General features: G+C 43.9%; 1 protein-coding gene across 1 annotated transcript; it reads right to left on the bottom strand.

Moving 5' to 3' along the window:
* Positions 1-401: 401 nt before the first annotated feature.
* Positions 402-17,474, bottom strand: saal1 (serum amyloid A-like 1). The gene is made up of 13 exons (XM_038998610.1): positions 17,330-17,474; positions 16,668-16,858; positions 15,821-15,922; positions 8,813-8,896; positions 8,353-8,432; positions 8,145-8,204; positions 6,470-6,585; positions 5,322-5,496; positions 3,269-3,351; positions 2,792-2,983; positions 2,303-2,490; positions 1,977-2,069; positions 402-1,091 (listed from the first exon to the last, which is right to left on the bottom strand). Exons 1-13 carry the CDS (start codon positions 17,331-17,333, stop codon positions 999-1,001), a joined length of 1,461 nt encoding a protein of 486 aa, XP_038854538.1. The 5' UTR covers positions 17,334-17,474; the 3' UTR covers positions 402-998.
* Positions 17,475-24,720: the final 7,246 nt, after the last annotated feature.

Genomic DNA, 24,720 nt, shown 5'->3' with positions numbered 1-24,720 from the left:
ATGATTGCGATATTCGTAACGGAAACGGCAGATATAGGAGACATGTTTAAAGGTCGATAACATTCTTATCCGCTGGATTTGACTTTTGTCTAACTTTCTTTATTGCGACAAATGGAAATAAATTAATTTAGAATAAAATAGGATTATTTCCAAATAATTCCTAATAAACTATGAAGCTCAACTCCACATTTAATTCTAAATGCCTACTAATTTAAAAAAATGTTTACAGTTAAATTGAAAAACACCCTAGCAGGAAAATGTCAAATCTATTTTCTATGTGAACTTCCTAAATGTCTACAAAGAAAAGTTAATGGAAACATACCTACTGATCGTCCAAATCTGCTGACACAAAATGTTCAAGGGAATATTTAATCTCTTTATTAAAAACAGCAACAAGTTGACTGGGTAAATAAGTCCATTTAATTATCTGTTATGAGCTGGAAAAAGCTCTCCTTGTCAACAGACTGACAGAAACATGACTGAATTAGGGTTGCAAAATGGTGATAACTTTCCCAAAATCACCATGTTTTCCCAGAAATACCGGTTGGAGGTTTCCTGGAATTAAGCAGGAAATCCAGAGCCTCAAACCAGGATTTCTGAAAAACCCGGCAACGTGAGGAAAGGTAGCATCATTTTGCAACCCAACACTGAATAATACAGTAGGCCCACATTGGAACATACAATGTAATGATCCTTTTTAGCCGCATAGGAGATTATGCTCGTTTAAAACATGATATCAAATAAGAATACCATTTTATTTTAAACAAGTTAAACAAACAGACAATTCTGTTTATTTCCTGGAGTAAGACTTTCCATTTTTATAGACCATGATCTAAAAACAAAAACAACAGTGGACACTATTTCATGTTTTTTCACAGTACAGTCCAAGTGTATTGGCATTAGTATGCAACCTCTATGTATGCGCAGTGTGGTATTCCATGGCTATAACAGTATCCACTGTGAATACCTTAGTCTAGAGAAGGAAGAGGGCAAGTGGATCAGCTTGGGCTGAGGGAGACAGGAAATTCCTTTCTCACTGTGTCTGCCAGCTGGGGATCAGCCTCCGACAACATGAAGACCAGGTGTTGTACCTGTACAGGTGAAGGAAGACAGAGGTGGAAAAAGTACCCAAATTGTGTCATACTTGAGTAAAAGTAAACGTACCTTAATAGAAAATTACTCAAGTAAATGTGAAAGTCACCCAGTAAAATCATACTTCAGAAAAAGTCTAAAAGTATTTGGTTTTAAATATACTTAAGTATCAAAAGTATAGATCATTTCAAATTGCTTATATTAAGCAAACCAGACCGCAATATTTTCTTATTTTATTTATTTAAGGTTAGCCTGGGGAACACTGCAAACAAAGCCTTTGTGTTTAGTGAGTCCGCCAGATCAGAGGCAGTAGAGATGACCAGTGACGACCAAAGATGTTCTCTTGATAAGTGCGTGACTTGGACCATTTTCCTGTCCTGCTAAGCATTCAAAATGAAACGAGTACTTTTGGGGTGTCAGAGAAAATGTACGTAGTAAAAAGTAAATTATTTTACTTAGGAATGTAGTGAAGTAAAAGTAGTCAAAAATATAAATAGTAAAGTCAAGTACAGATACACAAAAAAAACGACTTAAGTAGTACTTTAAAGTATTTTTTACTTAAGTACTTTCTACCACCGGCGGAGGGTTAGTTATGACAACCTGAAGACCAGGTGTTGTAACTCTACAGGTGATGTAGGCTTGGTTATGACAACATCTATTCACACCGGGAGGAAGTGTGAGGGAAACCACGTTTCCAGAGAACAAGTGACATCACAGACAAAGACAACACGTAAACTGGAAACAAACTCTTATTGACCTGATTTAGTATCACAATGATGCCACCACAACGTTCACGATAAACTATCCACTGACATCTATATATAGGAGCCTCTATTTGTCAGTCATGATGGATATTATGTGCGCATTATAGAGGGAGAACTTACGGCAGGGCTGAAGTGGGGGAGCATAGAGCCTACTGCTGACAGACATGTCTTTTCTGTCAGGTAACCTCTCGTCACCAACTCGGACACCGCATCCTAGGGATCACACACACAGACACACACAGACACGTCATTGTAAATAAGAATTTGTTCTTAACTGACTTGCCTAGTTAAGTAAAAAGTTTAAATAAATAAAATAAATAAATATAGGTTATAAACATACAATATAAAACAATGTCATATCAACTTATTTTGGTTTAGAGATGAAGTAACATTGTAGGAAACGGTGACTGTTTTTTTTTTATTGACAGTTCCAGCGGCAGCGTTACCTTGGTGAGGTCAGTGATGATGTCAGAGAGGAACTCAGCCGTGGTCTGGATCAGAGCCTGGAGCTGCTCATCCACCTTCTCCTCCTCCTCCTGTCCATCCTTCTTCTCCTTCTGTCCGTGTCCTGAACTGACCTGGTACTCTCTATGGTACTGCAGTACCCTCAACATGCTCCCAACTAGAGGCAACACTGGAGAACAGAGAACAGACCGTTCAGATACTTTGGGATGATTCGGGACATGAAATTCAAAAAAACACATAAAATTTTGCCTTATATAATGTTTTCACTTTCAGGTTACAATGACTTTCATTTGTTTTGTTTAGAAAAAAAACGATCAGTTAGTGAAAGAAGAAGAAATTAAATGACGCTCACGTCTCGTGATTAAGCAGTAACAACATTAGAAACATCTCTTGTCTCTCTCTGTCTCATGGTACAAGACAGATTGAGAGACGGTGTCAGAGACTAAAGTGAAATCCAGGTGGTCTCTTACGTGTGTCTGCTTTGCTGTGCTCTGCTTCCCGGTCCTGACACGCATACAGGACTGACAGAACAGCCAGCGCATGGACCAGTAAGCTCTTCTGTTCCTGTAGTACTAACGGAGGGTCGTCTGGCTGACACAGGTCCTCACACACTACCTCACACAGGAAGGTCCATAGAGCCTGGCCTGTCCCACCTGCAACAGCTGGAGACGAGGGACTGAGTTATATTTCATGTCTACTTAGTCAACTTTACTTGCTATGAGTAATGAACAGTACAGTGGAAATCTTACTAACTTCAGCTCTCAGGATAAAAAAACAGCTAGATAGAAATATATTAACATAATAACGTACTAGATATACCAAGAGGGAGAAGTCATTTAAAAGAGAGAAGTTCCTGTAATTTATGGATTTTTCCCCAACCAGTCACAATAGCTGTCAAAACATTTATTGAATAAATAAAAGCAGCCATTTTGTACAACACGTCTCACCCAGTGTCTGAATCCCATGATGGATAGTGGTGAGGAGCTGGAGGGCATGCAGGTACACCTCTAAACCCTCTGGACTCTCTGACCTGTGGAAACACGTGGATAGCCCCTCATAAACCCTCTGGAACTCTGACCTGTGGAAACACGTGGATAGCCCCTCATAAACCCTCTGGACTCTCTGACCTGTGGAAACACGTGGATAGCCCCCTAATAAACCCTCTGGACTCTCTGACCTGTGGAAACACGTGGATAGCCCCTCATAAACCCTCTGGAACTCTGACCTGTGGAAACACGTGGATAGCCCCTCATAAACCCTCTGGAACTCTCTGACCTGTGGAAACACGTGGATAGCCCCCTAATAAACCCTCTGGACTCTCTGACCTGTGGAAACACGTGGATAGCCCCTCATAAACCCTCTGGACTCTCTGACCTGTGGAAACACGTGGATAGCCCCTCATAAACCCTCTGGACTCTCTGACCTGTGGAAACACGTGGATAGCCCCTCATAAACCCTCTGACCTGTGGAAACACGTGGACAGACCCTCATAAACCCTCTGGAACTCTCTGACCTGTGGAAACACGTGGATAGCCCCTCATAAACCCTCTGGACTCTCTGACCTGTGGAAACACGTGGATAGCCCCTCATAAACCCTCTGGAACTCTCTGACCTGTGGAAACACGTGGATAGCCCCTCATAAACCCTCTGGAACTCTCTGACCTGTGGAAACACGTGGATAGCCCCTCATAAACCCTCTGGAACTCTCTGACCTGTGGAAACACGTGGATAGCCCCTCATAAACCCTCTGGACTCTCTGACCTGTGGAAACACGTGGATAACCCCTCATAAACCCTCTGGAACTCTCTGACCTGTGGAAACATGTGGATAGCCCCTCATAAACCCTCTGGAACTCTCTGACCTGTGGAAACACGTGGATAGCCCCTCATAAACCCTCTGGACTCTCTGACCTGTGGAAACACGTGGATAGCCCCTCATAAACCCTCTGGAACTCTGACCTGTGGAAACACGTGGATAGCCCCTCATAAACCCTCTGGAACTCTCTGACCTGTGGAAACACGTGGATAGCCCCTCATAAACCCTCTGACCTGTGGAAACACGTGGATAGCCCCTAATAAACCCTCTGGAACTCTCTGACCTGTGGAAACACGTGGACAGACCCTCATAAACCCTCTGGAACTCTCTGACCTGTGGAAACACGTGGACAGACCCTCATAAACCCTCTGGAACTCTCTGACCTGTGGAAACACGTGGATAGCCCCCTAATAAACCCTCTGGAACTCTCTGACCTGTGGAAACACGTGGATAGCCCCTCATAAACCCTCTGACCTGTGGAAACACGTGGATAGCCCCCTAATAAACTCTCTGGAACTCTCTGACCTGTGGAAACACGTGGACAGACCCTCATAAACCCTCTGACCTGTGGAAACACGTGGATAGCCCCTCATAAACCCTCTGGACTCTCTGACCTGTGGAAACACGTGGATAGCCCCTCATAAACCCTCTGGAACTCTCTGACCTGTGGAAACACGTGGATAGCCCCTCATAAACCCTCTGACCTGTGGAAACACGTGGATAGCCCCCTAATAAACTCTCTGACCTGTGGAAACACGTGGATAGCCCCTCATAAACCCTCTGGAACTCTCTGACCTGTGGAAACACGTGGATAGCCCCCTAATAAACTCTCTGGAACTCTCTGACCTGTGGAAACACGTGGATAACCCCTCATAAACCCTCTGACCTGTGGAAACACGTGGATAGCCCCCTAATAAACCCTCTGACCTGTGGAAACACGTGGATAGCCCCTCATAAACCCTCTGGAACTCTCTGACCTGTGGAAACACGTGGATAACCCCTCATGTTGCTTGTCATATCAGAATGACGCCACCCAGTGGCAGGTCTGCTGAAATCATGATGTCATGCTGTTACAAGCTTGCTCTTACTGATACCTCCATCAAAGCGGTTCTAACAGAGAGCTGTATTTACCAATACCTGCTAAGATAATATTATTATAATATCAGCAGAAACAAACGTCTTTACCGTAGCTGCTTGGCAGCCTCGAGGAGCGAGGAGGCCACGTCCAGACGCCTCTCCTCCTCCTCTTCCTTGTCTTCATCACTGGGCTGAGATCCAGCTGTGACCCAGGTCTTCATCAACTCTTCATCCAAGTCAAACAGCTTGTCAACCAGCTCCCCCACCTTCACCAGCAGGTCCACTACACACACACACACACACACAGTGAATGAAAAGTAAACAGTGGGTTTCACTCAGTTTCATCAAATATATATATATATCTTCCTGGATGGCTCGGTATTGTCTGGTCTTCATGGGGCATCGAGAGTCTTCCTGGAAGGCTCGGTATTGTCTGGTCTTCAGGGGGCATCGAGAGTCTTCCTGGATGGCTCGGTATTGTCTGGTCATCAGGGGGCAGCGAGAGTCTTCCTGGATGGCTCTGTATTGTCTGGTCATCTGGAGCAGAGTCTTCCTGGATGGCTCTGTATTGTCTGGTCATCAGGGGGCAGCGAGAGTCTTCCTGGATGGCTCGGTATTGTCTGGTCTTCAGGGGGCATCGAGAGTCTTCCTGGATGGCTCGGTATTGTCTGCCTCGAAGCAAGCATAGAATGTGTTAAGCCTGTCTGGGACGGAGGCTTCGGTGGGCACCAGACAGCTGGATGTGCCTTTTGTAGTCTGTGATAGCCTGTAGTCCTTGCCACAGGCGACGCAAGTCTGAGTTGTCGAATATCAATTCAAGTTTGAGTCTGTATTGTCTTTTTGCGCCCCTAATGGATTTGCAGAGCTCATACGTGCTTGCCTTGCATGGCGTTGTGTGCCACAGAGTCACCGGGGTTCGTTCTGCTGACATAGAATGCTGCAGAACGGGCTCTCAGCATAGTACGGACTCCTCCGTTCATCCAGAGATTTTGGTTGGTGGTCTGATTGTTGTTGTGGGTACAACATCATGAACACATTTCCTAATGAAGCCGGTGACTGACGATGTATATTCCTCATTGTTGATAGATGAGTCCCTGGGTGGATGAATCTTTGAACATATTCTAAATCAATATTCTCAATCAATATTCTCAATATACTCACATTTGTGTAAGTTACATTTGACAAATGATTCCCATTAGATTGGAAAGAAAATATCTTTCATCACATTGAGCTGTTGTAACATATGAAGGACCTACTGTTGGTGGAGCTGCACATGATGAAGCAGAGGCTGGAACACACAGAGGTGTGCTGCCGTACTCTCTCTAGCCACAGAGAAGACACATCGTTCTGGGACACACAGGTCAGCAGCAGTCTGGACAAAAAGACATTCACACCAATCAATAACGAAATATCAACAAAACACAAAAACGCAGTCTAAAAACAATAGAAGACTTTGACAAGACCTGGGCCCGATTTCTCGATAGTCATGGAACTTAGGCATACGAGTGTTTTGATGATGATTCGTTCCTACAACGGCCCGAAAATATAACGTGCTTTTGCAAAAAACACTACGCAGAAAAAAAAGAACGTTGGCTAGGTGTGTCGTTGGAGCATGTGTCGAATACTGATAGGATGGAACGAAAAGGGAGCTCCCGAGTGGCGTAGCAGTCTAAGGCACTGCATCTCAGTGCTTGAGGCGTCACTACAGACACCCTGGTTCAAATCCAGGCTGTATCACAATCCAGGCCGTGATTGGGAGTCCCATAGGGCGGCGCACAATTGGCAAAGCGTCGTCTGGGTTTGGCTACGGTGTAGGCCGTCATTGTGAATAAGAATCTGTTCTTAACTGACTTGCCTAGTTAAATAAAGGATACATCTTTTTTTAAAGGCAGCACTGCTCTCAGATCAGCCTTCTCCATTCAAATCTGACCTTAATATTAGAAGTATTCCACAATACTGACAACAGATCGGCTCATATTACCACCTATAGCTGAAAATATTGTGGCTGCTTATTATAATGCTTAGTCCTACTCTATAATAAACACACGAAATCACAGATCTGGCACATCATCGCACACGTTGTAACACATCATGAAATATATTGAGGCCCCAAATTTTTTTTACAGACAATGTAGCCTACAATTAGCAAAAATAGAACTCAATTGGACTGAACATGTAATGAACTTCAATATGATTCAACTCTATAGGACTATGTAGCCAAATTGATGTGGTTCTGTACTTGAGGTCTTCTTGTCTATTAAATGTTCTGTATATTATGTCATGTTTCATGTTTTGTGTGGACCCCAGGAAGAGTAGCTGATGCTTTCACGACAGCTAATGTGGATCCTATTAAAAACACCAACAAATACCTATAGGATTAATGTATATATTATGTATATATATATATATATATATATATTTTGTATATATATATATATATATTTTGTATATAGTCATCTCGGTTTTCATTTGAAAGCATGTTTTTATCCTTTGTTTGTTTCTAACAATTGCAAAGACATTGGGAAACTTTTGTAGTCAACTTCATTACCAAGTTATCAGAGGTCACAGAGAGACAGATAAACATCTTGATCCTATGTTTAGCGGAGATCTTGTGTGTATAAAGTGAGGTGGAAGGGCAAAAAAAAATATTCTAATGTCGCACTTAGCTGTTCTACGAGTGGTCACAAGCAGTTGGCAAATAACGAACGCCTCGATGGTTTTGAGAAACAGCTCGGAGATTTAACGACGCTCCTACGAAGGTTCCAATGATGAAATGACCCTTAAGATGCTTTAGGGAAACCGAGCTCAGTACATTTGCGTAGAGTTAAATCTCGGAAAAAATATATATATACAGCATTGTGCTTCTTCCTCTTATTTGAGCTACGACAACAGACAATGAAGGATTTTCTAGCCTTTTCAGGGTATTCTCACCTGCATGTCTCCAGCAGTGTAGGGGGATCAGTGTCTCCAAGAAGGAGCAACAGCACCACCCTGTGGAGAGAAACAGAATTACCCCAGAGAAACAGTTAACATCCACCATGAGCTGGAACGGTGCTGTACATACCAGAGCCACCACAGTACTGTTCAGGTTGTCCTGACAGTGCGAAAAGGGTTTTAGTAAATGGCCATCTCCACCTACCCTAGGTCGTTGTTCTGGCTGAGGGTCAGACAAGTGTCAGGGAAGCAGGCTATGTTACCCAGGATCCCCACACATATCTCCTGGGGAGAGAGGACAAGGGAAAACATCAATAAGACACCATGGCAACATGATGTTTGTGCCAATTTAAAATGTTCCTGGGCGGGTGCAATAGGTGGAAAAATAATATTAATTAATATTATTATTAATATTGCATTTCAAAGACGAGACGGTGGACTGATTAAGCAATATGGCCCAATGGGAGGTGTGTGATATATGGCCAATATACCATCGTATAGCACAAACCCCCGAGGTGCCTTATTGCTTTGTCATACCCGTGGTATACGGTCTGATATACCACAGCTGTCAGCCAAATCAGAATTCAGGGGGTCGAACCACCCAGTTTTATAATAAGAGTATAACACACATGATGTAAACTAGAAGACTAAAACAGTTCACTCACAGTGAGACGAGGGCATCGAGACTTTGCGATCACTCCCAGGAGGATATCTGCAGCTTTGAACTCCTGTAAGAAACCAGCCACATCCTACAGGAGAGACAGGAAGACAGGGTCATATTAACCCACATCCTACAGAGAGACAGGAAGACAGGGTCATATTAACCCACATCCTACAGAGAGACAGGAAGACAGGGTCATATTAACCCACATCCTACAGAGAGACAGGAAGACAGGGTCATATTAACCCACATCCTACAGGAGAGACAGGAAGACAGGGTCATATTAACCCACATCCTACAGAGAGACAGGAAGACAGGGTCATATTAACCCACATCCTACAGAGAGACAGGAAGACAGGGTCATATTAACCCACATCCTACAGAGAGACAGGAAGACAGGGTCATATTAACCCACATCCTACAGAGAGACAGGAAGACAGGGTCATATTAACCCACATCCTACAGAGAGACAGGAAGACAGGGTCATATTAACCCACATCCTACAGAGAGACAGGAAGACAGGGTCATATTAACCCACATCCTACAGGAGAGACAGGAAGACAGGGTCATATTAACCCACATCCTACAGAGAGACAGGAAGACAGGGTCATATTAACCCACATCCTACAGAGAGACAGGAAGACAGGGTCATATTAACCCACATCCTACAGAGAGACAGGAAGACAGGGTCATATTAACCCACATCCTACAGGAGAGACAGGAAGACGGGGTCATATTAACCCACATCCTACAGAGAGACAGGCAGACAGGGTCATATTAACCCACATCCTACAGGAGAGACAGGAAGACAGGGTCATATTAACCCACATCCTACAGAGAGACAGGAAGACAGGGTCATATTAACCCACATCCTACAGAGAGACAGGAAGACGGGGTCATATTAACCCACATCCTACAGAGAGACAGGAAGACAGGGTCATATTAACCCACATCCTACAGGAGAGACAGGAAGACGGGGTCATATTAACCCACATCCTACAGGAGAGACAGGAAGACGGGGTCATATTAACCCACATCCTACAGAGAGACAGGAAGACAGGGTCATATTAACCCACATCCTACAGGAGAGACAGGAAGACGGGGTCATATTAACCCACATCCTACAGAGAGACAGGAAGACAGGGTCATATTAACCCACATCCTACAGAGAGACAGGAAGACGGGGTCATATTAACCCACATCCTACAGAGAGACAGGAAGACAGGGTCATATTAACCCACATCCTACAGAGAGACAGGAAGACGGGGTCATATTAACCCACATCCTACAGGAGAGACAGGGTCATATTAACCCACATCCTACAGAGAGACAGGCAGACAGGGTCATATTAACCCACATCCTACAGGAGAGACAGGAAGACGGGGTCATATTAACCCACATCCTACAGAGAGACAGGAAGACGGGGTCATATTAACCCACATCCTACAGGTGAGACAGGGTCATATTAACCCACATCCTACAGAGAGACAGGCAGACAGGGTCATATTAACCCACATCCTACAGAGAGACAGGCAGACAGGGTCATATTAACCCACATCCTACAGAGAGACAGGAAGACAGGGTCATATTAACCCACATCCTACAGAGAGACAGGAAGACAGGGTCATATTAACCCACATCCTACAGAGAGACAGGAAGACAGGGTCATATTAACCCACATCCTACAGAGAGACAGGCAGACAGGGTCATATTAACCCACATCCTACAGGAGAGACAGGAAGACGGGGTCATATTAACCCACATCCTACAGAGAGACAGGAAGACAGGGTCATATTAACCCACATCCTACAGAGACAGGCAGACAGGGTCATATTAACCCACATCCTACAGAGAGACAGGGTCATATTAACCCACATCCTACAGAGAGACAGGTAGACAGGGTCATATTAACCCACATCCTACAGAGAGACAGGAAGACGGGGTCATATTAACCCACATCCTACAGAGAGACAGGAAGACAGGGTCATATTAACCCACATCCTACAGAGAGACAGGAAGACAGGGTCGTATTAACCCACATCCTACAGGAGAGACAGGAAGACGGGGTCATATTAACCCACATCCTACAGAGAGACAGGAAGACAGGGTCATATTAACCCACATCCTACAGAGAGACAGGAAGACAGGGTCATATTAACCCACATCCTACAGGAGAGACAGGAAGACAGGGTCATATTAACCCACATCCTACAGGAGAGACAGGAAGACAGGGTCATATTAACCCACATCCTACAGAGAGACAGGAAGACAGGGTCATATTAACCCACATCCTACAGGAGAGACAGGCAGACAGGGTCATATTAACCCACATCCTACAGAGAGACAGGAAGACAGGGTCATATTAACCCACATCCTACAGAGAGACAGGAAGACAGGGTCATATTAACCCACATCCTACAGAGAGACAGGAAGACAGGGTCATATTAACCCACATCCTACAGAGAGACAGGAAGACAGGGTCATATTAACCCACATCCTACAGAGAGACAGGAAGACAGGGTCATATTAACCCACATCCTACAGGAGAGACAGGAAGACAGGGTCATATTAACCCACATCCTACAGAGAGACAGGAAGACAGGGTCATATTAACCCACATCCTACAGAGAGACAGGAAGACAGGGTCATATTAACCCACATCCTACAGAGAGACAGGAAGACAGGGTCATATTAACCCACATCCTACAGAGAGACAGGAAGACAGGGTCATATTAACCCACATCCTACAGAGAGACAGGAAGACAGGGTCATATTAACCCACATCCTACAGGAGAGACAGGAAGACAGGGTCATATTAACCCACATCCTACAGAGAGACAGGAAGACAGGGTCATATTAACCCACATCCTACAGGAGAGACAGGAAGACGGGGTCATATTAACCCACATCCTACAGAGAGACAGGAAGACAGGGTCATATTAACCCACATCCTACAGAGACAGGCAGACAGGGTCATATTAACCCACATCCTACAGAGAGACAGGGTCATATTAACCCACATCCTACAGAGAGACAGGAAGACAGGGTCATATTAACCCACATCCTACAGAGAGACAGGAAGACAGGGTCATATTAACCCACATCCTACAGAGAGACAGGAAGACAGGGTCATATTAACCCACATCCTACAGAGAGACAGGAAGACAGGGTCATATTAACCCACATCCTACAGGAGAGACAGGAAGACGGGGTCATATTAACCCACATCCTACAGAGAGACAGGCAGACAGGGTCATATTAACCCACATCCTACAGAGAGACAGGAAGACAGGGTCATATTAACCCACATCCTACAGAGAGACAGGAAGACAGGGTCATATTAACCCACATCCTACAGAGAGACAGGAAGACAGGGTCATATTAACCCACATCCTACAGGAGAGACAGGAAGACAGGGTCATATTAACCCACATCCTACAGGAGAGACAGGAAGACGGGGTCATATTAACCCACATCCTACAGAGAGACAGGAAGACAGGGTCATATTAACCCACATCCTACAGAGAGACAGGAAGACAGGGTCATATTAACCCACATCCTACAGAGACAGGAAGACAGGGTCATATTAACCCACATCCTACAGAGAGACAGGAAGACAGGGTCATATTAACCCACATCCTACAGAGAGACAGGAAGACAGGGTCATATTAACCCACATCCTACAGAGAGACAGGAAGACAGGGTCATATTAACCCACATCCTACAGAGAGACAGGTAGACAGGGTCATATTAACCCATCAAATTTCACATTACTCTGAAAAACACCAAAAGAAAGATGCCCAGGGTCCCTGCTCATCTGCGTGAACGTGCGTTAGGCATGCTGCAAGGAGGCATGAGGACTGCAGATGTGACCAGGGAAATAAATTGCAATGTCCGTACTGTGAGACGCCTAAGACAGCGTTACAGGGAGACAGGACGGACAGCTGATCGTCCTCACAGTGGCAGACCACGTGTAACAACACCTGCACAGGATCGGTACATCCGAACATCACACCTGCGCGACAGGTACAGGATGGCAACAACAACTGTCCGAATTACACCAGGAACGCACAATCCCTCCATCAGTGTTCAGACTGTCCTCAATAGGCTGAGAGAAGCTGGACTGAGGGCTTGTAGGCCTGTTGTAAGGCAGGTCCTCACCAGGCATCACTGGCAACAATGTTGCCTACGGGCACAAACCCACCGCTGCTGGACCAGACAGGACTGGCAAAAAGTGCTCTTCACTGATGAGTCACGGTTTTGTCTCACCAGAGGTGATGGTCGGATTTGCATTTATCGTCGAAAGAATGAGCGTTACACCGAGGCCTGTACTCTGGAGCGGGATTGATTTGGAGGTGGAGGGTCCGTCATGGTCTGTGGCGGTGTGTCACAGCATCATCAGACTGAGCTTGTTGTTATTGCAGGCAATCTCAACGCTGTGCGTTACAGGGAAGACATCCTCCTCCTTCATGTGGTACCCTTCCTGCAGGCTCATCCTGACATGACCCACCAGTATGACAATGCCACCAGCCATACTGCTCATTCTGTGCGTGATTTCCTGAAAGACAGGAATGTCAGTGTTCTGCCATGGCCAGCGAAGAGCCCGGATCTCAATCGCATTGAGCACGTCTGGGACCTGTTGGATCGGAGGGTGAGGGCTAGGGCCATTCCCCCCAGAAATGTCTGGGAACTTGCAGATACCTTGGTGGAAGAGTGGGGTAACATCTCACAGCAAGAACTGGAAAATCTGGGTCAGTCCATGAGGAGGAGATGCACTGCAGTACTTAATGCAGCTGGTGGCCACACCAGATACTGACTGTTACTTTTGATTTTGACCCACCCCCTTTGTTCAGGGACACATTACTCAATTTCTGTTAGTCACATGTCTGTGGAACTTGTTCAGTTTATGTCTCCGTTGTTGAATCTTGTTATGTTCATACAAATATTTACAAATGTTAAGTTTACTGAAAATAAACGCAGTTCACAGTGAGAGGACATTTCTTTTTTTTGCTGAGTTTATTAGAGTCAATGCCCTGACAAATTGAGGCTGTACTGAGATCAAAAAGGGGGGTTCAACTCAATATTAGGACGGTGTTCCTAATGTTTTGTACACACACACACGATAGATATTTACTGTATGCATGTAAAGTGCATTTGGAAAGTATTCAGACCGTTCACTCTTTCCACATTTTGTTACGTTACAGCCGTATTCTAAAATGGATTAAATACATTTTCCCCTCATCAATCTACACACAATACCCCATAATGACATCACAATACGCCATAATGACATCACAATACCCCATAATGACATCACAATACCCCATAATGACATCACAATACGCCATAATGACAAAGTGAAAACAGGTATTTAGACATTTTTGCAAATGTAAAAAAAAAAAAAAAATGAAATACCTTATTTACATAAGTATTCAGACTCTTTGCTATGAGACTCGAAATTGAGCTCAGGTGCATCCTGTTTCCATTGGTCATCCTTGGACTCCACCTGTGGTAAATTCAACTGATTGGACATGATTTGGAAAGGCACACACCTGTCTATATAAGGTCCCACAGCAGGTCAGCGCAAAAACCAAGCCATTAGGTCGAAGGAATTTTCCGTAGATCTCCGAGACAGGATTGTGTCGAGGCACAGATCTGGGGAAGGGTACCTAAACATTTCTTCAGCATTGAAGGTCCCTGAGAACACAGTGGCCTCCATCATTCTTAAATGAAAGACGTTTGGAAGCACCAAGACTCCTCCTAGAGCTGACCACCCGGCCAAACTGAGCAATCGGGGAAGAAGGGCCCTGGTCAGGGAGGTGACCAAGAACCTGATGGTCACTCTGACAGAGCTCCAGAGTTCCTCTGTGGAGATGGGAGAACCTTCCAGAAGGACAACCGTCTCTGCAGCACTCCACGAATCAGGCCTTTAAGGTAAAGTGGACAGACAGAAGCCACTCCTCAGTAAAAGGCACATGACAGCCCGCTTGGAGTTTGCAAAAAGGCACCTAAAGGACTCTCAGACCATGAGAAACAAGATTATCTGGTTTAATGAAACCAAGATTGAACACTTTGGCCTGAATACCAAGTGGCACGTCTGGAGGAAACCTGGAACCATCCCTATGGTGAAGCATGGTGGTGGCAGCATCAAGCTGTGGGGAAGTTTTTCAGCGGCAGGGATTGGGAGACTAGTCAGGATCAAGGGACAGATGAACGGAGCAAAGTACAGAGAGATCCTTGATGAAAACATGCTCCAGAGCACTCAGGACCTCAGACTGAGGCAAAGGTTCACTTTCCCACAGGACAACTACCCTAAGCACACAGCCAAGACAACGCAGGAGTGGCTTCGGGACAAGTCTCTGAATGTCCTTGAGTGGCCCAGCCAGAGCCCGGACTTGAACCCGATCGAACATCTCTGGAGAGCAGCGACGCTCCCCATCCAAACTGACAGAGCTTGAGAGGATCTGCAGAGAAGAATGGGAGAAACTCCCCAAATACAGGTGTGCTAAGCTTGTAGCGTCATACCCAAGAAGACTCGAGGCTGATCACAGCCAAAGGTGCTTCAACAAAGTACTCAGTAAAGGGTCTGAATACTTATGTAAATGTAATACTCCAGTTTTAATTTGTAATGAATTAACAAAAATGTCTAAACCTGTTTTTGCTTTGTCATTATGGGGGATTGTGTGCAGATTGAGGTAAAAAACCCCCGATGTAATCAATTTTAGAATGAGGCTGTAACGTAACAAAATGTGGAAATATTCAAGGGGTCTGAATACTTTCTGAAGACACTGTATATATTACAGATGCAAATAGACCTGCAAGAGAGAGACTATTTGCACATTGTTGCACTGTACATAGCCAACAATATAACATTATTTTGAAACTTTTGTGAATGTAATGTTTACTGTTCATTTCTGATTGTTTATTTCACTTGCTTTGGCAATGTAAAACATGTTTCCCATGCCAATAAAGCAATTTTAAATTGAAAAGAAAGAGAGAGACAGACACATACCTTATCCATGGCCATGTCCCAGATCTTACACAGCTCATCCTCATCTTCCTCAGGTAGCTGCATCTGGACATCAGAGTCTCCCGTGTTCTGCTCCGACACAATCTGAAGGAACATAACAACAACGATGATCAACGATGCATTATGAGCACAAGATGACAAAATGTGTTCTGCATATTAACAGTAAAATGTACAAGATGGAAGACCACTTTCTGTAATGAGCAACAACAACAACGATGATCAACGATGCATTATGAGCACAAGATGACAAAATGTGTTCTGCATATTAACAGTAAAATGTACAAAATGGAAGAGCACTTTCTGTAATGAGCAACAACAACAAAAATAGTGCTGGATGATGGATAATGCATTAGATGATGGAAAACGTATCGTCGCCATAACGCTTTTTAGACTTCAATAGCCTAGATGAGTTGTCTCATGAGTCAAGAAGGTATACCTAATGTACTTCTGTTGGTATTTGATCAGCAACAAGTAATACTGTATTGCAACAATGTACCAGTTACCTACCTGAATCATAACAGGTTACCTTCCTGAATCATAACAGGTTACCTTCCTGAATCATAACCAGTTACAAACCTGAATCCACATCACTTACATTCCTGAATCACAACCGGTTACCTTCCTGAATCACAACCGGTTACCTTCCTGAATCACAACCGGTTACCTTCCTGAATCATAACCGGTTACCTTCCTGAATCACAACCGGTTACATTCCTGAATCACAACCGGTTACATTCCTGAATCACAACCGGTTACCTTCCTGAATCACAACCGGTTACCTTCCTGAATCACAACCGGCTACCTTCCTGAATCATAACCGGTTACCTACCTGAATCAGACGGGTCAAGGTGCTGAACAGCCAGTGTTTGCTATAAACTGTCTCCCCTATAGCATCCACTTTTTCCCCGCCCTGCTCCCCCTCTCTGTCCGGGGGTGGTGAGGGGTTACGGTCCATGACAGGAGAGTTCGCCGGGGAGGATGACCGGATGCTGGAGTTGTCGTCATCCACGCTGTGGTTCTCTAAACAGAAACATAATAAGGTAAGGTAAGACGCACAATGCTGGCTGCTACCTCTGGAGGTGTGCAGGGCCAGATTCAGTGCGTAAAACGTTCTCGAACATTGCAGATATACATATTTTTTTCCTGCCATGTCATTGTCAGAGATGGAGGTCTGTTTTTATCTAGGTAATTTCTATCTGAACGTTCCAAAACGTCGCGTCCTGCTGAATGCGCCCCAGGATAGGGTAAGGACGGCTTCACAGGGGGAAGCTAGCTACCTAGCTACATTTCGCCGGTCGATGTTGGCTAGTAAATGTTCCTGGAATGTTAGCCAAGACAGAAGATCAAGGCTATCAAAGCCTTAAAAATATAATGACCTAGCCTTTGCAAGCTAGCCATGTTAGCTGCTCAGACCGGCTCGTTTCAATAGCTCTATTAACGTTAGTGTCCCTGTGCACATTACAACAAAGCTATCAATTTCCTTGAGCTCACCCATGAATGATGACTGTTGTTCCTCGAGTATAATGATGGGTCTATATCACTGTATTATCCAGAAACGAATGTTCACTTTAGTCGAGTTGCTTGCTAACCAAAACAAACATTGCTAGTCACGGCTAATGTTTTCAAATGAGCCTCCAACGCAAGAGAAGGAACGCGCATGCGTGTGAAGTGTATCATACCACAGAGTTTCTAAACCCAGAGGCACAACATCGCGAGATTTCCGGGAACGCTTGCGAAACAGACCATGCCGGGGTTTGAGGAGTCAATGAGAGAATTGAAAAAAGCCTTCCTTCGATAACACCGACAGTGTTCCTGCGGTTTGGTACACCAGAAGTACATTCATTTCCAATCAAACGCTGCGTATGCATAGACGGCTTGGCATAAATGGTAGCAGAAGGTGAATGTTGAACTTTTGTTGTACAGATATCCAGATGATTAACGGTTAAATAAAACAAATAAAAATGATGCTGCGTACCAAAATCATTACAGCTGTGATGGAAACAGGAATTTCGGTAACATTTTGTAAATACCAACAGATCATTTGTTAGTTTGACATGGTGGGAACTTTTTGTGTCGGTCAAATTAATTATGCGAGAAATGGCGGTGGAAACGCCTTTACGCTCAAATATTGATATAATAACTATCATCAAAGTAAACTTGGAGTCACTCCGATGACATGTTGTGTGGTCCTCCGCCTACAACTCGAGAAACCATGCAGTTTATTACGCTTTGATCACACCGACAGTGTTTTGCATCTTGGTACACCAGAATTTTTCATTCATTTCCAGTAAAGGCGTTTGCCTTGCAGAGTCAGTTGCATTATGTACGATGTGGTGCATACGTTGGATTTATCGAACGTATGCGTCAAACTGTATGTGTAGACGGCTTGACAGAAACTGTAGTGGAAGGTGAATGTTGAATTTTTGTTGTGTACACATCCAGACGATCCTGCGTACTATTTTGCGTATTCGCTGTCGGTGGTTTCGAAGCATTAGGCTACAGGTTAAATAAATGATGAACTTCACAGTGAAATGAGTTTGATGCTCTTTTCCAATAAATGCAGAGGGTCTTATTCAGGTGACATCTTTTTCAAACAGAAATGTGCATCCTGCTGCACAAACTCCAAACAGTTCTGGGACACTGTAAAGTCCATAGAGAATAAGAGCACCTCCTGCCAGCTGCCCACTGCACTGAGGCTAGGAAACACTGTTACCACCAATAAATCCTCGATAATTGAGAATTTCAATAAGCATTTTTCTACGGGTGGCCATACTTTCCACCTGGCCACCCCTACCCTGGTCAACAGCCCTGTACCCCCCACAGAAACTTGCCCAAGCCGCCCCCATTTCTCCTTCACCTAAATCCTGATAGCTAGATAACAAAGTCTGGACCCCTACAAATCAGACGGGCTTGACAATCTGGACCCTCTCTTTCTAAAATTATCTGCCGAAATTGTTGCAACCCCTATTACTAGCCTGTTCAACCTCTTTCGTATCGTCTGAGATCCCAAAAGATTGGAAAGCTGCTGCGGTCATCCCCCTCTTCAAAGGGGGAGACACCCTAAACCCAAATTGTTATAGACCTATATCCATCCTGCCCTGCATTTCTAAGGTCTTCGAACGCCAAGTGAACAAACAGATTACCAACCATTTCGAATCCCACCATACCTTCTCCGCTATGCAAACTGGTTTCCGCCATCGATAAAAGACAGTACTGTGCAGCCGTCTTCATCGACCTGGCCAAGGCTTTCGACTCTGTCAATCACCACATTCTTATCAGCAGACTCAATAGCCTTGGTTTCTCAAATGACTGCCTTGCCTGGTTCACCAACTACTTCTCAGACAGAGTTCAGTGTGTCAAATCGGAGGGCCTGTTGTCCAGACCTCTAGCAGTCTCTATGGGGGTGCCACAGGTTTCAATTCTCTGGCAGACTTTTTTCTCTGTATATATCAATGATGTCGCTCTTGCTGCTGGTGATTCTCTGATCCACCTCTATGCAGACGACACCATTCTGTATACCTCTGGCCCTTCTTTGGACACTGTGTTAACTAACCTCCAAACAAGCTTCAATGCCATACAACTCTCCTTCCGTGGCCTCCAACTGCTCTTAAATGCAAGTAAAACTAAATGCATGCTCCTCAACCGATCGCTACCAGCACCTGCGCGCCCTTCCAGCATCACTACTCTGGACGGGTCTGACTTAGAATATGTGAACATCTACAAATACCTAGGTGTCTGGTTAGACTGTAAACTCTCCTTCCAGACTCACATTAAGCATCTCCAATCCTAAATTAAATCTAGAATCGGCTTCCTATTTCGCAACAAAGCATCCTCCACTCATGTTGCCAAACATACCCTTGTAAAACTGACTATCCTACTGATCCTTGACTTCGGCGATGTCATTTACAAAATAGCTTCCATCACTCTACTCAGCAAACTGGATGCAGTCTATCACAGTGCCATCCGTTTTGTCACCAAAGCCCCATATACTACCCACCACTGCGACCTGTATGCTCTCGTTGGCTGGCCCTCGCTTTATATTCGTCACCAAACCCACTGGCTCCAGGTCATCTATAAGTCTTTGATAGGTAAAGCCCCGCCTTATCTCAGCTCACTGGTCACCATAGCAGCACCCACCCATAGCACGCGCTCCAGCAGGTATATTTCACTGGTCACCCCCAAAGCCAATTCCTCCTTTGGCCACCTTTCCTTCCAGTTCTCTGCTACCAATGACTGGAATGAACTGCAAAAATCACTGAAGCTGGAGACTCATATTTTCCTCACTAACTTTAAGCACCAGCTGTCAGAGCAGCTCACAGATCACTGCACCTGTACATAGCCCATCTGTAAATAGCCCATCCAACTACTTCATCACCATACTGTTATTTATTTTTGCTCCTTTGCACCCCAGTATTTCTACTTGCACATTCATCTTCTGCACATCTATCACTCCAGTCTCTATCACTCCAGTGTTTAATTGCTAAATTGTAATTATTTCACCACTATGGCCTATTTATTGCCTTACCTCCCTTATCTTACCTCATTTGCACACACTGTATATATACTTTTTTTTCTATTGCGTTATTGACTGTACGTTTTGTTTATTCCATGTGTAACTCTGTGTTGTTGTTTGTGTCACACTGCTTTGCTTTATCTTGACCAGGTCGCAGTTGTAAATGAGAACTTGTTCTCAACTAGCCTACCTGGTTAAATAAAGGTGAAATAACTAGCCTACCTGGTTAAATAAAGGTGAAATAACTAGCCTACCTGGTTAAATAAAGGTGAAATAACTAGCCTACCTGGTTAAATAAAGGTGAAATAACTAGTCTACCTGGTTAAATAAAGGTGAAATAACTAGCCTACCTGGTTAAATAAAGGTGAAATAACTAGCCTACCTGGTTAAATAAAGGTGAAATAAAATAAAATACCCAGCCTTAAGTCTACATCAGCACCACCTTGTCAGAAAGTCCTGGCGAGAGCCCTGATTGTATATCTCTAAACGTTTTTCTAGTTAATTTTTAAATAAACATGGTGCTTGACTGCCGTTTGACAAATACAAGTATTCTGGCTCATGTCCATAATAGTTTCATCATGTAGACTGGTTTACCCTCAGAGCCTGCCAGCACTGTATCTACAAGCTGTTGGCAAAAGCGCATGTGCAAAGACCAGAGGAGGCACATTTGCTTTTTAACGCAACAGTTTGGGACAAAACTATCGGTAGAGTTGGAAACACATTGAACATTCTATGTTCATTCGGTACACACAATTTAATTTTGTGTGCACTGTCATCACGCACTGATTTTTACTGCAACAAGTCCGTCTGGTGGGAAAATGTGCATATTCTCTTCATGCCGATTTTAGAATATTCACTTGAAAATCTGTCTCCAATTAGATGGAAACCTAGCTATGCATGAGCTTAGCTAGCCAACCTCGCCATGGGGCGACCCAAGTGGCGCAGTGGTCTAAGTCACTGCATCTCAGTGCTAGAGGCGTCACTACAGATCCTGGTTCGATTCCAGGCTGTATCACAACCGGATGTGATTGGGAGTCCCATAGGGCGGCGCACAATTGGCCCAGTGTCGTCCGGGTTAGCCTTTGGCCGGGGTAGGCCGTCATTGTAAAATAAGAATTTGTTCTTAACTGACTTGCCTAGTTGAATAAAACATTTAAATGACATCGCTTACAAGTGTGATGGGGGACTTCTATTGGAGAAGCAGCTCTAGCCTGTCTTCATACTGTACTGTCTTTGGAATTCGCAAAAAACAGTATGCAAAGGTTTAGATGACGCTGTGCTCTACGTGCCCAAATTGATGACGTATGCAGGGCTGACAACCTTGGAAGTGAGATTTCCTATGTGAATTTCATTGCTCCCTGGCACAACCCCTAGATGGGAGGAAAATATTACTGTTTTAAAGCTCATTTCCTGCAATTCTACATATTTTGACATGGCTTAGGGCTATTACCAGGGTGGAAAATAAAAGGAATAAAAACCACAAGTCAGGTGTATTCAGGATGCTTTGAACATTAAATGAACACTCACAATTTGACGATTTTGTTACTTTGAAAAAAAATTTTTTTGGGGGGGGTGAAATTTAAAGTATGCTAATATTTATTTTAGGTGCTCTGACATTTTACTCAGACAGTCCAGTCAAAAGGGAGAAACAGTGGTGGAGCTTGGAAGCAGGGATTGATCCCTGTTCTCAGGTGGAAAGTATGTGACGCGTTGGCTCTGCACCGGAAATACTAATATTAATGGTTGACGGCAGTGGGTAACCAAATCATAGATTGTAGTCTCCTTGTCCATAGACCGCTTTCAAGGTAGAAACATTTTGTATTTTGTAATTTGGGTGAACTCTCTTTAAAATAGGACCACCCCTGATCTATGTTTCTCAAGTGCTGGGTATTGGAAAATGCGTTGACGGCTTGACTGAAATGGTAGCAGAAGGTAAATGTTAGAACTTTTGTTGCACACATATCGAGATGATGCTGTGTACCATTTTGCGCAAAATCCCTAAATGTAAAAATCCCTAAATGTGTGATTGAGGGGTAACAAGGTCAATTTGATGTGCGAGTCGCGAATATCATCCGTGGAATCGGCGATTTGCCTTCAAAATAAAAGTCCCCCATAATGCCCATGGAAACTGATGCAAACGGATAGCAATAGTGGAATCATGCCACAATTGGACTATATAATACTAAACAAGGTTGGAATGTTATATAAATTCAACAAAATAGAATAATAGTTAATTTGACATAAAAAATGTAAAATAATTTGAAATCACACTGTGGATGTAGTGTATTAGAATTCAGAATTACATTGAGGGCATACTTATATGCACTGTACAGCCTTACCTCTGGATCTCGGGTTAATGAAATGGGGTATCAACCTACACATTCACAATTCTGAAGAGTTCCCAGAAATATTGGCGTCGTTGCTCATTTTGTGGAACTTTAACTGGTTGAAATCACCTCACTATTCTGCCTATTTTGTGTCTTGAACATTCATATTGAAATGTCCAGGTTTAAAACAAAATCAAATAAGGTAGATTAGCTTTAATATTGCAGATAGATTTTGGTTTCCATCAATGTAATTGTCTGCATCATTTTCAATCCCCATATATATTTTTTTGTAAATAATGTGGCGTACATCAGGTCAGCCAGCAAGGGGACACTCGTCAATGCCTGGTTACAGACGGAGTCTACATCACGAGGCGATTGCTCCCTCTGCTGGACGTGCCAGGTCTCGATGGGCTCTCCGGCCAGGACTAATTAGGGCTGATTGTGGTTGGTGAGTAATCAAAGGACTGATTGCGCACCAGCTGAACGAGTCGCATAAAGCTGCCACAATGGCAGCACACGAGAGAGGGGACTGGGGGATAGTCATGCGCAGTACCAGAGATAACAGAGGGAGCTCGGTTTTGTTCCCCACAGGAAACAGCAAGATTCCGGAACACAGAAGACGGAATCTCCTGGAGGAGACCTATTATATTTTTGTTATTTAATAAACAGCCTTGAAACCGAACTAATACAACTCTGTCTGTAAACGTCTTGACCAAACCCCCTGGTCTGCCAGAATATATATATATATATATATATTTGTATATATTTGATATATATTATCTCTATTATTTTCCCCTAACCCTACCACCCCTCCCCTAAACTAATGGACAACAACACTTCTACTTCCAGCTTATACATACTATATACATTTTAGAGACACAGTATATTGTACAATAATTCTCTTTTATTTGTTATTAGTCCCACCCTTCAGCTCCATTCAACTCCTCCCATCTGTCTCTTAACACCATCCCGTCTTCTGTTTGCCATATATTTGCCATAACTGTGCTGTGATGTTCTACAAATGTTCTGACATTTTTATATTCTCATAGTTTTTACAGATTTTTTTATTAAAGATACACATTTTTCCTGAGAGTATTATTATTTTATTGATTGATTGACTATGACTTTTTAAATCACCCAGCAGTGCTATTTGCAGAGTTAGCTACAGGTAAATGTTGCAGCCTTACCAGGGGATCTTGGGTCCATGAAATGTGGGCGTCCCAGAGTAGGCTGATACCCCATTTCATGGACCCAAGATCCATAGGTAAGGCTGTACAGCATCCATACCTGCTATTGACCTTACCATCCATGTCAACTGTACAGCATCCATACCTACCATTGACCTTACCCTCCATGTCAACTGTACAGCATCCATACCTGCCATTGACCTTACCCTCCATGTCAACTGTACAGCATCCATACCTACCATTGACCTTACCATCCATGTCAACTGTACAGCATCCATACCTGCCATTGACCTTACCCTCCATGTCAACTGTACAGCATCCATACCTACCATTGACCTTACCCTCCATGTCAACTGTACAGCATCCATACCTGCCATTGACCTTACCCTCCATGTCAACTGTACAGAACCCATACCTGCTATTGACCTTACCCTCCATGTCAACTGTACAGCATCCATACCTGCTATTGACCTTACCCTCCATGTCAACTGTACAGAACCCATACCTGCTATTGACCTTACCCTCCATGTCAACTGTACAGCATCCATACCTACCATCGACCTTACCCTCCATGTCAACTGTACAGCATCCATACCTACCATCGACCTTACCCTCCATGTCAACTGTACAGCATCCATACCTACCATCGACCTTACACTCTATGTCATCTTTATCAAAGCACTGTACCTACAGTACAGACCATTCTTCACAACACTTCAATTCATTCGTAAGAAGTGTGTAAGCAAATTATCACCTCGCAATTTAAAAAAATATAAATTAATGGAATGCTTATGAATGTACAGCATTTGAATGTGTAATGTACGCACGGGTTCGCTTCACGCCATTCACAGAATA

This window comes from Salvelinus namaycush, chromosome 8 (genome assembly GCF_016432855.1).
Source record: "Salvelinus namaycush isolate Seneca chromosome 8, SaNama_1.0, whole genome shotgun sequence".
Taxonomy (NCBI): domain Eukaryota; kingdom Metazoa; phylum Chordata; class Actinopteri; order Salmoniformes; family Salmonidae; genus Salvelinus; species Salvelinus namaycush.
Note: the sequence above shows the minus strand (reverse complement) of the source record. Positions and strands in the feature narration are given on the sequence as shown.